This window comes from Botryllus schlosseri, chromosome 6 (assembly GCF_051294905.1).
Source record: "Botryllus schlosseri isolate E-star chromosome 6, Bs_hap1, whole genome shotgun sequence".
Lineage (NCBI taxonomy): Eukaryota > Metazoa > Chordata > Ascidiacea > Stolidobranchia > Styelidae > Botryllus > Botryllus schlosseri.
This window is the reverse complement of record NC_137241.1, coordinates 17,470,939-17,484,255: the sequence shown is the minus strand read 5'-3', so window position 1 is coordinate 17,484,255 and position 13,317 is coordinate 17,470,939. Positions and strand designations below refer to the sequence as shown.

Below are 13,317 nucleotides of genomic sequence, written 5' to 3'. Positions count from 1 at the left end.
CTTGGGTTCTGTAAAGTTCAACTTGTGACTATAGGGTTGCATTTAAAACAGATGGCGTTTCAAACAGTGTTTTAAAACAATGCATATAAATAAATTTGTGTAAATAGATAAATAAATTTTTGTAAATACTTTCCAAACACCCGTGGTATGAGCCGACGAATGATTTACTACCGATGTAGTCGCCGAGGTGGTCAGTTACGAAATACTTCTTTTTTTGAAGTACTCAAAGTAGTTTTCCTCTACCTCTGGTACTTAGTCAAGTAGATCTGATTTACGCTACTTCTACTTCTACTTCGCAATATTTTGTGATCGACTTACTTTTCGCTGTTTTCAGTTTGTCAAGTAGAAGTTGTTCAATCCTCCAATCAGGAAGATAGCCTGAAGAATTTCGGGGCTGTTTTCACGGAGTATCAACATTTAATTTTCATAAAAATTGAGTAAAGTCCAGAATTTTAGTCGCGCTTCGCACGCAGTGGATGTGGAGTAACCAGTATGGTACCGTTCACACCACATTGTTGCCCTTCGCCATATGAAATATTTCATCACAGTACATATGGCTCATCATAACCTTTAAAAACTGGTGTTTCGCAATCAAGCACTTACTTATCATGTCGTAATCTAGCATGTCCATGGCGTGTTCTAATCTTGAAAAGCGAACTCTGGCTTTTTTTAGTTTTAGAGCTGTTTTAGCATACCACTTTTGGAATTTTCTAGACTAAAGACATGAAATACATGTTCCGCTTTTAGAAGTCGTATTTACATTTCACTTTCAATTCCCAGTATCATATACTTTGCGTTCTAATTAATATCAGTTCTTTTGCCTGGATAACATACATGTTGAAGTATAAAAGTAAGTGTAGTAATGCCTTTAATTTCCAGAAATAAAGCTACACAATATGGCATTTTTGCTGTCCACTATATTTTTTATTAATGTTTACTGATCGAGCAAATTGTTTACGCCCGTACCCTATACATTGTATACAACTTTTCCGTATTGTTCTTCGACTAAACTACCGACCTAGTAATATGGGAGAGGGCGGCATACCATGATATTTTCTAAAACCTGCTGTTCGAGACAACAGAGGATTAGTATCGCATTTCCACATCAATACTATCATTTTCTTCCCATGATGCGGACAAATGCTTATGCTGTGGAACATTGGATAGGCCTACCTCCTGGTATGCATCAATATGAATCAAGCGCGGCACCATTCGCATAGCTCAATTCGCACCTTTTGACAATTCATGTGAACGAATTAGGATCGTTTTCACAACTACTTACTTACTTGAGTAGATTTAAAATCAGTCAATTCTACTTCTACTTCAAGTAGTTTTAGGTTGCTTATGGAAGAAGTACTTCTACTCGTACTTGAGTGGATTTTTTCCTCGCTACTTCTACTTCTACTTGAGTAGCTTTCTTGACTACTTTGACCACCTCTGAGTAGTCGACATATACAATATGGCATGGTTAGAGCCCTCGAAATCGCCGTCGGTTTAACAGCTATAGCACATTGATATAGAATGTTCTGATGAAGACGACCGCCGACCGTAAAAATACTGCATGACGATTTAGTCCTAGTTAAAGATATTTTTTGTCCGTTTATGACAGTGGTCGGAAGCCTATTCTGCCAAAGGAGTAATTTTCACCCTAGCCTACATCTTCCATTGCCAATGTCAATCCAATGTGATGTCACAATTTTATATTCGTGACGCCATGACTAAAACAAAACAAAAAAGAAATGAGCAACATGTTTTAAACAAGGGCCATATTTTAAACATGTGTGTCTTAAATTGATTTTTGTTTGAAATGCAAACTTAATTGTGAGAGGAAAATTTGCAACATAACCTCACATGTAAAAAGGCCTATTAATAATGCCTAGGTGTTGGTTTTGAAGGCGTAGCCTACTATTAGTGTCACTGTGTATGGTAGGCGATGTTATTGATATTTCTTACAGAAGCATGTCTAGGCTTCAACAATTCTACTTTTGTTTTATTTGCAGGCAAAATGTCCTCTTTTTGGGTGCTAAAAATATGATAAGCCTATATAGCTGCTCAGTGCTCATGCCGAAGATTCGGAATCTAAAATTATATCTCTCACGGGCAGATGACACTTATTATCTGCCACAACGTTTGTTTGCGTCATGATAAACGCTAAACAGCAACCATACTGCAAGCCATTTATGGTGTAGGATTGACGGGCTCGTTATAGTATTTACTAGGCAGCCCCAAACAAAAAGCGATGACGTAAGTTTTCCATTCTAAAGCACAGAATTAGTTCATCGAACGACAGCAACATGACTGTGACTCAATCACAATGCGTGGAGTATTATGCGGACACATATTTTCAATTATTTCCTGAACTACCGAACGGCGATGGTGGTGCTGGGAAGCCTTGATGAGTCGTCAATAATGATATTGTTCTGCTTCGAAGTACATATAGGTGTTTATGATGATTTTTCGACATTCATGTCTTTCATTCGTTTATCGGTTACTCCTCGCCTCAGTTGCTAGATGTTGAGGATTTGAGACATGCCTTCGCATAGAATCCGATTAGGAGTGTTGTGCATTGTTACCTTGTTATGTACTGCTCACCTCGCATACGCAGCCAAGGAGAAATGCAGAGGTGCTTTCGATGTCTACTTCGTTCTTGACAAGTAGGTGCACGAATTGTATGGGCATGATGAGGACCTGGGCCATCGTAGTTGTTGTTGTAGTTGCTGTTGTTGGTGCAACAGAAATAATATACTTGGACGACTTGATCCAATAAATACTGAGTGAAAACACAAATTCCGGAGGGGTGACATGTTTCAGAGGGTTTCAATGTGGTGTATTCTGGCATTGAAGTCGTAAGATCTTAAATGAGATATTTGCAATGGAGTTGTCCTGTTTATAGGTCAGCGACAGAGAAAGATTTCTAAAATCATAGATAGAGATCACTTGAATTTTGATCGTATAGTTTTACAGGAGTACCTCCTTTCTGGCGGGTTCTGGAGGTACGGGGGAGCGTCATTTTCGAATGCTAGACCCTATACTTGTGTATTTTGCACTAAGCTTCGAAGATAGGAATACCCACAATGTCTTTGATGGAAGCTTTCAAATACTCTCTTCTTACGCCACTACAATGAAAGCTCTCGGAAAATCACCTGTCATCGGTCTGTAAATCATTGTTTTTGACCAAATATGGTTGACAAATGGTCACTTAACGTTAGTTTGCGGTCGATAGCTCCTAAAAGAACTCTCCTCTAGTTCTGAAAGGTAGCCTACCTCATATAGCCTACTAGCCCGTTCCTGATATAAAATATATGCTTCGAATCATCACCATGTACAAATATGATATAGTTTACTGCAACTTGTGATCACCTTTGACAACATGCGTGAGTTCTACCATCTCTACTTTTGAGGTCTTCGAGTCTTCTGAAAGCAGGAGGAATCAACCATTTCCAAAGCGAAACCGTAACGTTCGTTGAAAGATTGTCAAACATGTTTGTTAGTCCGTTGCTGCGGATGTCATTTATAACATTTGCCGGAGCTGCTAACACGATAATGCCACTAACTGGAAACAGGTGAAATTACATTATTTTTATTAGAAATATTACCATTAGAAATCGGACTAGTGCTTATCGACTTTATGGCCCTGTGAGTCACATCGTCTGGGTAATACAAGTCACGCAGTAACAGGTGAAGGTAAAGCAGCTGGTATGCTTGAATTTTCTGAAACAAATCTCATCGTGATCGATCGTGGCAATGTTTCTAAATAATTTTGATCGGGGTGATGAAGTGATCATGACAGTATATATTGGTTATTGTGCAACAGAGTCACGATGTTATGGGAAAGACAAGTTACTAACCAATATTTATTTTCTACGTCGGATGATAAGCTCGTAGCCGTAAATTAGTCACTTTATAGAACAATATCAGTTTAGTTACAGAGGCTCAATGATAAGGATAACGCCTTCATCGCTCTATTCAGACATATATGAGGGAATACGCAGTGGTTCCTAACTTGGGTGAAATCGCCACCCAGTGCCGATTTTGAGAAACAAGGGGGGAGAAAATACTATCCGGGCCGATAGGGGATGTTAGAACTTCCAGTGAGATACATTTAATTAACGCGAACAAAATATGCATGTGAAGGTGGCTTATTCTGCATATGAAGCGGAAATTGACTAAAGAGGTCAACACAACGGAAAGTAGTCGCACCGTCTCGAAAAAATGACACCTTTAAAAGTTTTGTTAGGTAAAAAATGACATTTTTTATTTTTTAGTCAATTCACCAATGATCAGATTTACGTGAATAAATCTCCCGTATATATGTCCTCTTCTTCGTATCCGTAAATATGGGGCGAAAATTTGTGTGGAGCTTCATAGGGGGCGATGAGTTGAAAAAGGTTGGGAACCACACTGGTCTAATATGTAAGGAAGCGGTCTTCAAGTAGGTTTTTGTGCAAGCTCAATATCATAGCGATACAAACATTTTGTGAGCCTGCGAGTTTGTGGAATACCAACATTAACATGAACTTATATAATTATACTTATTACCACTGATCTTAACAGTTGCTATATTCCTTACACAAAGTAGACTACCTTTATTTAGTTGCTTTTATGTGCTGGGATTCGCAAAAATTTCTGTATTTTCACAAACTCACGTACTTACAAAACGTTTGCAATATTTTGTCGCGTTTGCAGACCCTGTACTACGTACAATTATAGCGGTATATTATGTCGAGTGCGTGTAGTGTAAATGAGACAACCGTCCACAGCCGTTGAACTATTTTAAATTATAGGACAATCATCAGAGAAAAACTGGAAGTTCTAAAAAGTATCATACCGTATGGTCGAACTGCGATGGACAAAGGTATCAAACAAGCAACTGACCAAATTATGGGAACTAAAGACAAAAGGGCCAGCATCATAATCGCGCTCACGGACGGCCGACTAGACGCTCCAGACCACGCCGTCGGCCAGGTATGAGCTATAATCGGAGTAATCAAAGTGGCATAATAGCTGTGACCCGTCACTTCAATTGCTATCACATGATGAGCAGATATGATGTAAAATAAACTAAAACCAATGCAACGTACCAATGAAATACAACCGAATCTGTATTGACAAGTCGCATTACATCGCCAATGATGTCCGAAGATATCGGCATTCGGCAATGCCAATATTTAAATCCTACATATTGGCGAGTATCGAGGTATTTTTAGAACAAGAATCAACACGAGTCGATCTTGTGCTTGACCTGAAATATGTATACGATGTTTTGTATATCTGTTGCTTCAATTTCATCGTTTGCAACACCTTGTTGTCGGTGCTGCCTATAGTAGGGATGGTGCGAACCCCTGAAAGGTTCAGGCTCGTGTGAACGCGAACCTTTTTGAAAGGTTCTGTACGAACGCGAACCTATGATGTCACGTGACGCCGTATTGCTAATTTCAACCCTACATTTCAATGTACACGATACCTAGCGACGACTCAGGCTAATTATGCCACAATGCTGAAGTAGATGATGACTTCTTGAACGTAACCAAATGTATCAACTGGAACTAACAAATGCTATGATATTTCCATAAAATCAATATCTCCTGTGACTGCCAACAATTTCGACGAGAACTTGGAAGGGAATACAAGCTTATACGCCTTAACGGTATAGGGCAGTCCGGACAACGTCTTCGGCATCTGATTATTGCTAGATTGATATTGAGCAGAGTGTGAAAGGGTTTCTATACTAACTACCGATATTACCGCATAAACAAGTTATACAGTAGCCAACACTCCAATCGCACGGATTTGATTTTTATGATACACTAAACATATCAAATCCAGATGGATCCCATACGCCTGCTAGAATTTTGCAGTAGGCAACGATGTATTCTTTATATCAATGCCATTGATTGGTTGAATATGCATCATTCGCTAACTGCCTACATGTAGCATATTTCTTTCTTGATGTTGTGTGGTAGCGGGTCAAGCTCACAGCAGAGAGTCACCGAATATTCAGAAACGGAAAGCTGAATATTTCGAGCAAACATTTCCAACAAAGCAACTAAAATTCTTGTGATTGTCAAGGTGCATGCTCGCTTAGTATTGATTGTTGTTATGCTACCAGCGCCATGCGCAGAGTGCTCTGTGGTTGAAACGCAAAGAACTTCAACCAAAGATGTTATAATGACGTGAAAATTGTACTATATGAAAAAGGTTCACGGTGCAGAACCTACCAAGGTTCCGTGGTGAACGTGAACCTCTAAATGTCTGAGGCTACCGCACAGAACGCGAACGTGAACATCACGTTCACACCGTCCCTACTGCCTAGGCCCGACCAAATAAAATTTAACCCCTATCAAACAGTTAACATTACCATGCAATCATAGTTTTGGTTTCATACTGGAAACTTGATATCAGTTCACATCTGAATTGATTTTGCGTCCTTGTGAAGCATCCTTATTTTACGCCCCTCTCTATAACTACAAACTATAGGCTATTCACAGCAGCTATATACCGCAAGGGCAAATATCAAATCCATTTTCAGCGATAATCCCATCCATTTCAGGCGAACCGGGCTCGCGCTCTTGGCTCACAAATGTTCATGGTCGGAGTTAGTGAGTTTGACGAACAGCAATTATTAAAAGTTGCTGACGGGAAGCAGAACTTTGTGTTCAAGGTAACGTATTTTCGTTACAAATTCACATCAATTGGAAACTATCTTTGCTATGGAATGCCTACAGTAGTATGTCCTGTTTGCACAAATTCAACCTATTAAAATTTCAGGCTAGGGACTTCGGAAATCTAGTGGCGATCGCGGACCAAATCCTGGATACTTCGTGCGTGGAAATATTGTCGGCCGACCCAAATATGGTTTGTGTTAATGGTAAGAGGATATTAATATCTAGGGTATTAATTCAAAGTCACTCTCAAAACAACGTGATATTTATAGTTAGACCATACAGTAAGCGAAGATGCATTCTAGGAATTAACAAAAAATCGTCTATTTTTCGCAAATTAATACAGTATATCATGAACTCGTTCCATCTATAGCTTGATCCTAATTCAGAGAATGAAACAGATCCATACTGCGACATTACGTTGAGACATCAAAATTAATCTCCGGCGAATATTGCTGAAGTCAAATTTGTGGATATATACCGGTGCACTGTACATGGTGTTTTCAAATGTTTTCGGTTAATAACGTACATCCCTTAGTAAACTATCATGTTATATAATATTATAATATTAGACATATCGTATTCAAATCCAGTATACGAGATGAAAACATAATATCAACTTTTTTTTTACTATACCTTCCGTGTACGTCAATACAAACCATGCCCTTAATGCAGATGTAGGAACAGACTATACGATTGAGTGTTTTTGCACTTGGAAATCAAAATCATTTCGGATTACACTTTTTCGCTCAGATTCGTTCGACGTGCGCATCCATGGAAGAGGATTCAATCGCAATGGCGACCTTTCAAGGACAATGTGCAACTTTTGGGCTGATGGTAATAATATATGTGAGTATAGAATTTTCCCTTTGGCCATTTTTATTCAAGTTGCCATAATTATTTTTTAAGCAAGCATATTCTGGGACCATACACACCTTGCGTATCACATAGGGCCAATACAATATACATAAACAATGAAACTATATACCAGTCAACTCCGCTAAATTGGGACAGTTTGGTTTCGCTCACATTTAGCCGAATTATGCGGAGAAACAAATCTGTCCGAGTTGAGCGGACAATCAATTGTTCACTTCATGGTCGTGCGTAAAAGCACACAGTACATTCAAATTACGGCACTGTTACATGATAAATTAATTGCTGTTACGCTATACTGCAGTACGTAAACTAGTTATACCTACAGGTTAGTTGTATCGTACAGTGTTGCCAATACAAAACCATTCAACAAATACTGTGTACTGGTCACTGGATTACTGTATAAAACACACTTATAAGGTACGAATAGTACTTTATAATATCCCCGCCAACGCAACTAACTTCCGAACTGTCAAGATATCGTCTTTACTTTTTTCTCCGTCTACTTTAGTGAGCAATTTCACTACTTCTGCTAAACTTTTCTGTACCGTTGCGTTCTACAATATGCGCGCATTTGTACCCAATTGGATATTTAAAACAAGGCATGCAGGCAAGCATATGTGACTTGAAGGCGCTCAGACTGCTTCATAGCTAATAAATAAGCACATGTGACATTTGAAATGTAACCAATCATGGCATTGCAGATGAGTGGGGTAAATGTGACGTCATAGCTGGGCCGCAACGTGTCGAAGGTAGTCTTTAATTCGTTTTACGCTCCTAGTGAATCAACAACTCGATCATAAACCAAAAATTACTCTGCAAAACGTGAGCAGACTGCTTGGACTTTATCTTGCATTGCAATATTATACTTCTCGGGATTTGTTGTTCACATCTTTAGAATGGTAGTTAGTCCATTTGCAGGCAGTGAATCAATCAAGCAATCTTTCTGCAGAAAAGCAATGCATTGATGTATGAAACGTCCCGTTCTTAAAACGCCGTTTCCACAAAAATAGATACGTTATGGCTGACTTCAAATCCTATACCATGATAGGTGCAAAAGAAATCAGAAGTTTATTGCCATTTGCATCACCATGACTATGTGAATATAGCTTCTTTGTTTTGACTGAAATTAAAAGCAGTGCACGAAAGAGACTGCTTGAAATTGAAGACGAAATGAGGGTATGTTGTCAACAATGCAATGTAACCTCGTTTCATTCGTATATATGCTTGTGTAAATAAGCATAGCAATTGCATTACGACGAGCACTTGATTTAAAAAATCAACTTTATGTAGGCCTACTGTGTGCCGCGAGAGGGCCTACTGTGCTACAGTCCAAAAAAGTTTGAAAACCGCATATCTAAGCGATATGGTCATGGTCATATCCTGACTCTTCAATTGTATTGACCAAGGATATCTTAGATTTAGTTCGATGAATATCTACTAATACATTTTTTGTTTACAGTGAAGAAGCCGAAGAGGGGATCTGACACATTCCTCGTCTGTGAATCCCCTAAAGAATTCCTATTCCGAGACGACAAAATAATCACTGTGCAAGTATCGTTGAACAAGGGACTGACTTTCATTTCAAGCAACGTCACCATATCCGCCTATAAATGTGTAAGAATTGTGCTGCGAGATTTAATACGAATATTACGTGCCTTCCATTCCCGCAACCTTCCACTTAACATTGAGCTATAAAAACCTAACATCATTGTCAGTAGGCTACTACTCGCGTAATGGATGATTGTTACGATACACAATCACCCCCATCTCTCTTCCAGACATTCAGCGCCTCGCATCTTTGGATAACACTGATATTCCTGTTGCTACTGTTGCTCCTTGGGCTGTGGTGGATGTGGAACGTGCTGACATGCAAGGTTACTATTTTGGTGGCACAAATTCTCGATTGGCACGCAGCAGCTCATATAGGCACTTCGTCACCTAAGGAAACAAAGAGATGCTACCACAGCAGTTTACGAGCCCACCTCTGCCTTTGCTGCAAGCGATAGCTTATCATAAACCTGTAATGTTTCAGAGTCCCCGAAAGGACAAACCGAAGCAAATGAGACCCCCGCCACCACCGCCTCGACCGGATTCGGTACGTTCTTAAGTATCCCTACGATTTAGTGTGATGCAAACAAAACAGCCTTAGTGGTAATTAAAACCACAAGACAGTAGTAATATATCTTGTTGGCTTTGATATATACTGACCACTGAATGTGATGTCAGCAGACAAAATCCCGGTCTATAGAATTATAATTATTAAGCGGTTCCACTGACAGGTTTTGTTAATTCCTGTGATTTATACTCGCTGATTCGGCACTTCGCATTTCCGACATATTGACTTTCTCATATCAATGTCATGTGTCATCCGCAAATCGACCCTGTTCTCGCTTTTCATTCTCCTACGCGCAATCGCGCAACAGGTTAATTCGACAAAGAACCCAGTCGATCGCGTCAATACTGATTGCATGCGCGTGACACTTCACCAAGCCCGTACCTTCGCTATGAAATGTGCATCAAATCGCCGCGCTAAATTCCGAGCGTAAAATTTTGAAATACTGTATTTCTACAGATAATTTACATGATCATGATAAATAATCCGTCTATGACCATGACCAACCATTGCAATAATGGCCAATCGATAAATTCTTTACCGTTGCGAACTCAGGGTTTGTCAACAGCATTATATAACTTCAAATGAACACAGCAGAGATGGGCTTGGATTCGAATTTACGTTTCAATAAAAAAATTAGGCTGAATTTCGAATGGTCATGGATTTATGAATATCTTACTGTGGTTTCGTCATGGATTGAATATGCCATTTTTAGTACTTTTCGATTTTCTGACATTTCGACACATTTCAGTCATTACCGGATATATCGACTTGGACTTGATAATGATAAGAAATTGAATTTGGATTTAAATTTTAACTTAGATTTGAATCTCACATGTAGAACAAAATTGGACTTGACAATATTAAATCCGCTCATTTCTGGAACACAGTACTTGCACTCAGTAGAGATCTACTTCAAGAGTGCTCCAATTATTACCTATAGACAAAAGCTGTATGCGAATAAAGTCCAAACTTCAAATAGTCACTGGCAGCTGCTTAACTTCACGCGTATCTCTCCAGTCGGCAAATGAGCCGAAGCACTGGCCCTCTGTCGATGCATCATTTTACGGCGGAGCAGGCGCTGGTGGAATCAAACCCGTACCAGTAAGTAAACGATTAAAACGAGGAAGGAAACTCCTATTAAAATATAGCTGTAATCTCGTCGGGTCATTCTTTCACAAGGTGAGATGGGGAGACAAAGGATCTACGGAGGCAGCTGCTCACCTCGAAAAAACAAAGGACGCCAAAGAAATTGTGATTGATGTGAAGGGCTCGGACGAGAACGCGAATTCCGTGCAAGTGTCGAAGAATACTTCGACTTGCGTAAGTGCATACGCTATGTATATTTATATATACATAAATGTCAAAGGTGGTCAGTAACGAAGTACTTCTACTTTGTCCGATTACTTCTCCTTTGCCTATTGTAATAGGCTACTTAATCAGGTGGTTTCGTTTTTATATTACTTTATCTTCTATATTTGGCTGTTTGTTAAGTAACACTAGTTACTTTTGACATTTAGATTGTGTGAGGTAAAAGTAGTTATGAGATATGCTTGCATCGCTTTTTTGAGTGAAATCGTGATGACATCTGCTGGGTGAAAAAGCCCTGCATCACGGTAGCTGAATTTATTTAGCAAAATTGTACAAAGTTGCACTTTTCCAAGTTGTCAAATCCTATTATCTACTAAAGGTGTGCGACCCATCGACCAAACCTAACTACTCATTCGGGTACTTTTCAGATCTTTATGTTCTATTCATACTTGCAGTAGTGTTTACGTGTCCTTGATATTGTACTCTATACTTGCACTTTGCACTTGAGTAGCAAGCAACACTGACTACTTTGACCTCATTTTATAAATGCATACACACTGCACGGACGAACATAATGGACAATTGTGCATTGACGGAGCTAAATATTTTTTACTGCAGGGCATACTCTCAAAATTATACCGCTGGCTGGAGAAGAAACGGCCAGGAAACGATGACCTGGTAAGGATGTCTAATTGTTTATGGCAGGGCGGTGGAACCTGCGGCTTGTGGGTATTTTGAATTGAGATCGCCCCGCAAATTGCGGCGAAATACGTTTCCAATATACAGCTTATAGTCTCCTACGTTTGAGCAAAGCTGAGGGGGGTTAGGGGAATTGAGAACGAATAAATCAAATATGCAAATGCTGATTTTACACATGAATATTTCTGACAAAATTTAGTGTATAACCTGGAAAATAATTTATCGCGATTTACCGCCAGGTAGGCCTACTATTTAACTGTTATGTGTTTACATAAACACAATTTTATTGATGATTTTTGCTATCGACGTTACCAATTCTTAATGAGATGATCACGGTTTCACCGCGTTGTTTTTATCTGGCCCGACTATCAAAAAGCTTGGAAACCCCTGATTTATGGTGTTACTTTGAAAATTGTGAGATCAAAGCGGCCATGAAGAATTTAAATTGCAAACGAGCAATTAAAGTCGCCGGTGTTTCTCTTTACGGAAAAACTGTGACCCGTTGTCCACAGAATTCAAAATACATTTTTCCAAGTATAGAAGGGAAGGGATATAAATATTCTTTATATCGCGCCCTTGCTATGTTCATAAGTGTGAATACCTTGACTAATAACAATTGGTTCTGGAAAGCTGGGCGGGGGAAAACGTCCTCCAGCTTTTAATTCTGCTTTCTCGACATATTACGTGCGTATCGATTGGAAATCGATTGTCCGGTTACATTTGCTTTCGCGGTATATCGTGATAAACTTCATAGAGCCCCTTTGAATTTTTTTACTTTCTTCTTTTTTAGAAAAACTGTTCGTGCACGAGGTCATCGTAGATCGGGAGCGTGTAGCATCGTATTTACTTTTTATATTCATTCGAGTGCTAATTACCGTTTTACCTAATTACGTAATTATGCATTTTAAATTACTTGAACACAAGTCAAAAAATTGTGTAAATATATCTGTCACTGATACCGTACGTTTTTAAACATTTCTTATAAAATTTGTTTGTTTGTGAAGCGATGTATTCAGCCTTTCGTAATTTATTTCTGTCTTATCATCGATATTCAATTTCCAACTTCTTTTTCTCCTGTTTTGTCTTATCAATCGCACTACAATTCAAGCTTGGTAAGTTCCAAATGTCTCGATCGGTTATTTCCTCAGTCGGCATGATTTCAATTACAATCGAACACGGTAATGAGAGTATATTAGTGATATAGGTTGTTTTGACTCGGCACTGGTATTCCAATGAGTGCCGACTTGGCTGACGTCGAATCCTGTCTGCCGCACTAAATCTGCTCTAGGGAACTCGGTAAACGTTGCGTATCGGTCGTCTATTCTCAATAAAATCGAGCAATCCAAGTGAAAACAAGAATCCAGATTTGCTTGAATCAAATAGTACGATGCTTTAAGCGAGATTCGCACCGGTGGTTGCTCGTCCGATAGTTGAAGAGAGAGAGTAAGAAACAGTAACGAAGAAAATATATGTAGACTACAGACGGCGCAACAATCAAATTAACCAATCAAATCAAGCAACCCAATTAAGAGTTGTCGACGAGGAAACCGAAATACAAATGGAGAACAGTTGAAATAAACTGATTCATTAAAACATGGTTCGTCAAACATATAGGTAAAGCGAAAACTGCACTTATACCGTTGCTATTACATTTTT

The 13,317-nt window shown here is 39.1% G+C and overlaps 1 protein-coding gene across 1 annotated transcript; it reads left to right on the top strand.

Moving 5' to 3' along the window:
* The first annotated feature begins 2,430 nt into the window (after positions 1-2,430).
* LOC145441263 (anthrax toxin receptor 1-like) lies at positions 2,431-12,843 on the top strand. The gene is made up of 13 exons (XM_080319086.1): positions 2,431-2,654; positions 3,402-3,563; positions 4,785-4,965; positions 6,551-6,661; positions 6,769-6,868; positions 7,416-7,511; positions 8,998-9,152; positions 9,317-9,412; positions 9,571-9,633; positions 10,672-10,755; positions 10,834-10,974; positions 11,581-11,640; positions 12,452-12,843. The coding sequence occupies exons 1-13, from the start codon at positions 2,530-2,532 to the stop codon at positions 12,479-12,481; spliced, it is 1,404 nt and encodes a 467-aa protein (XP_080175212.1). The 5' UTR covers positions 2,431-2,529; the 3' UTR covers positions 12,482-12,843.
* Positions 12,844-13,317: the final 474 nt, after the last annotated feature.

Coding starts and splice junctions, on each gene's coding strand:
- LOC145441263 (XM_080319086.1), top strand. CDS start 2,530: ATGCCTTCGCATAGAATCCGATTAGGAGTGTTGTGCATTGTTACCTTG. Junction 9,153..9,316: donor CCATATCCGCCTATAAATGT/GTAAGAATTGTG, acceptor TCTCTCTTCCAG/ACATTCAGCGCCTCGCATCT. Junction 9,413..9,570: donor GGAACGTGCTGACATGCAAG/GTTACTATTTTG, acceptor GTAATGTTTCAG/AGTCCCCGAAAGGACAAACC.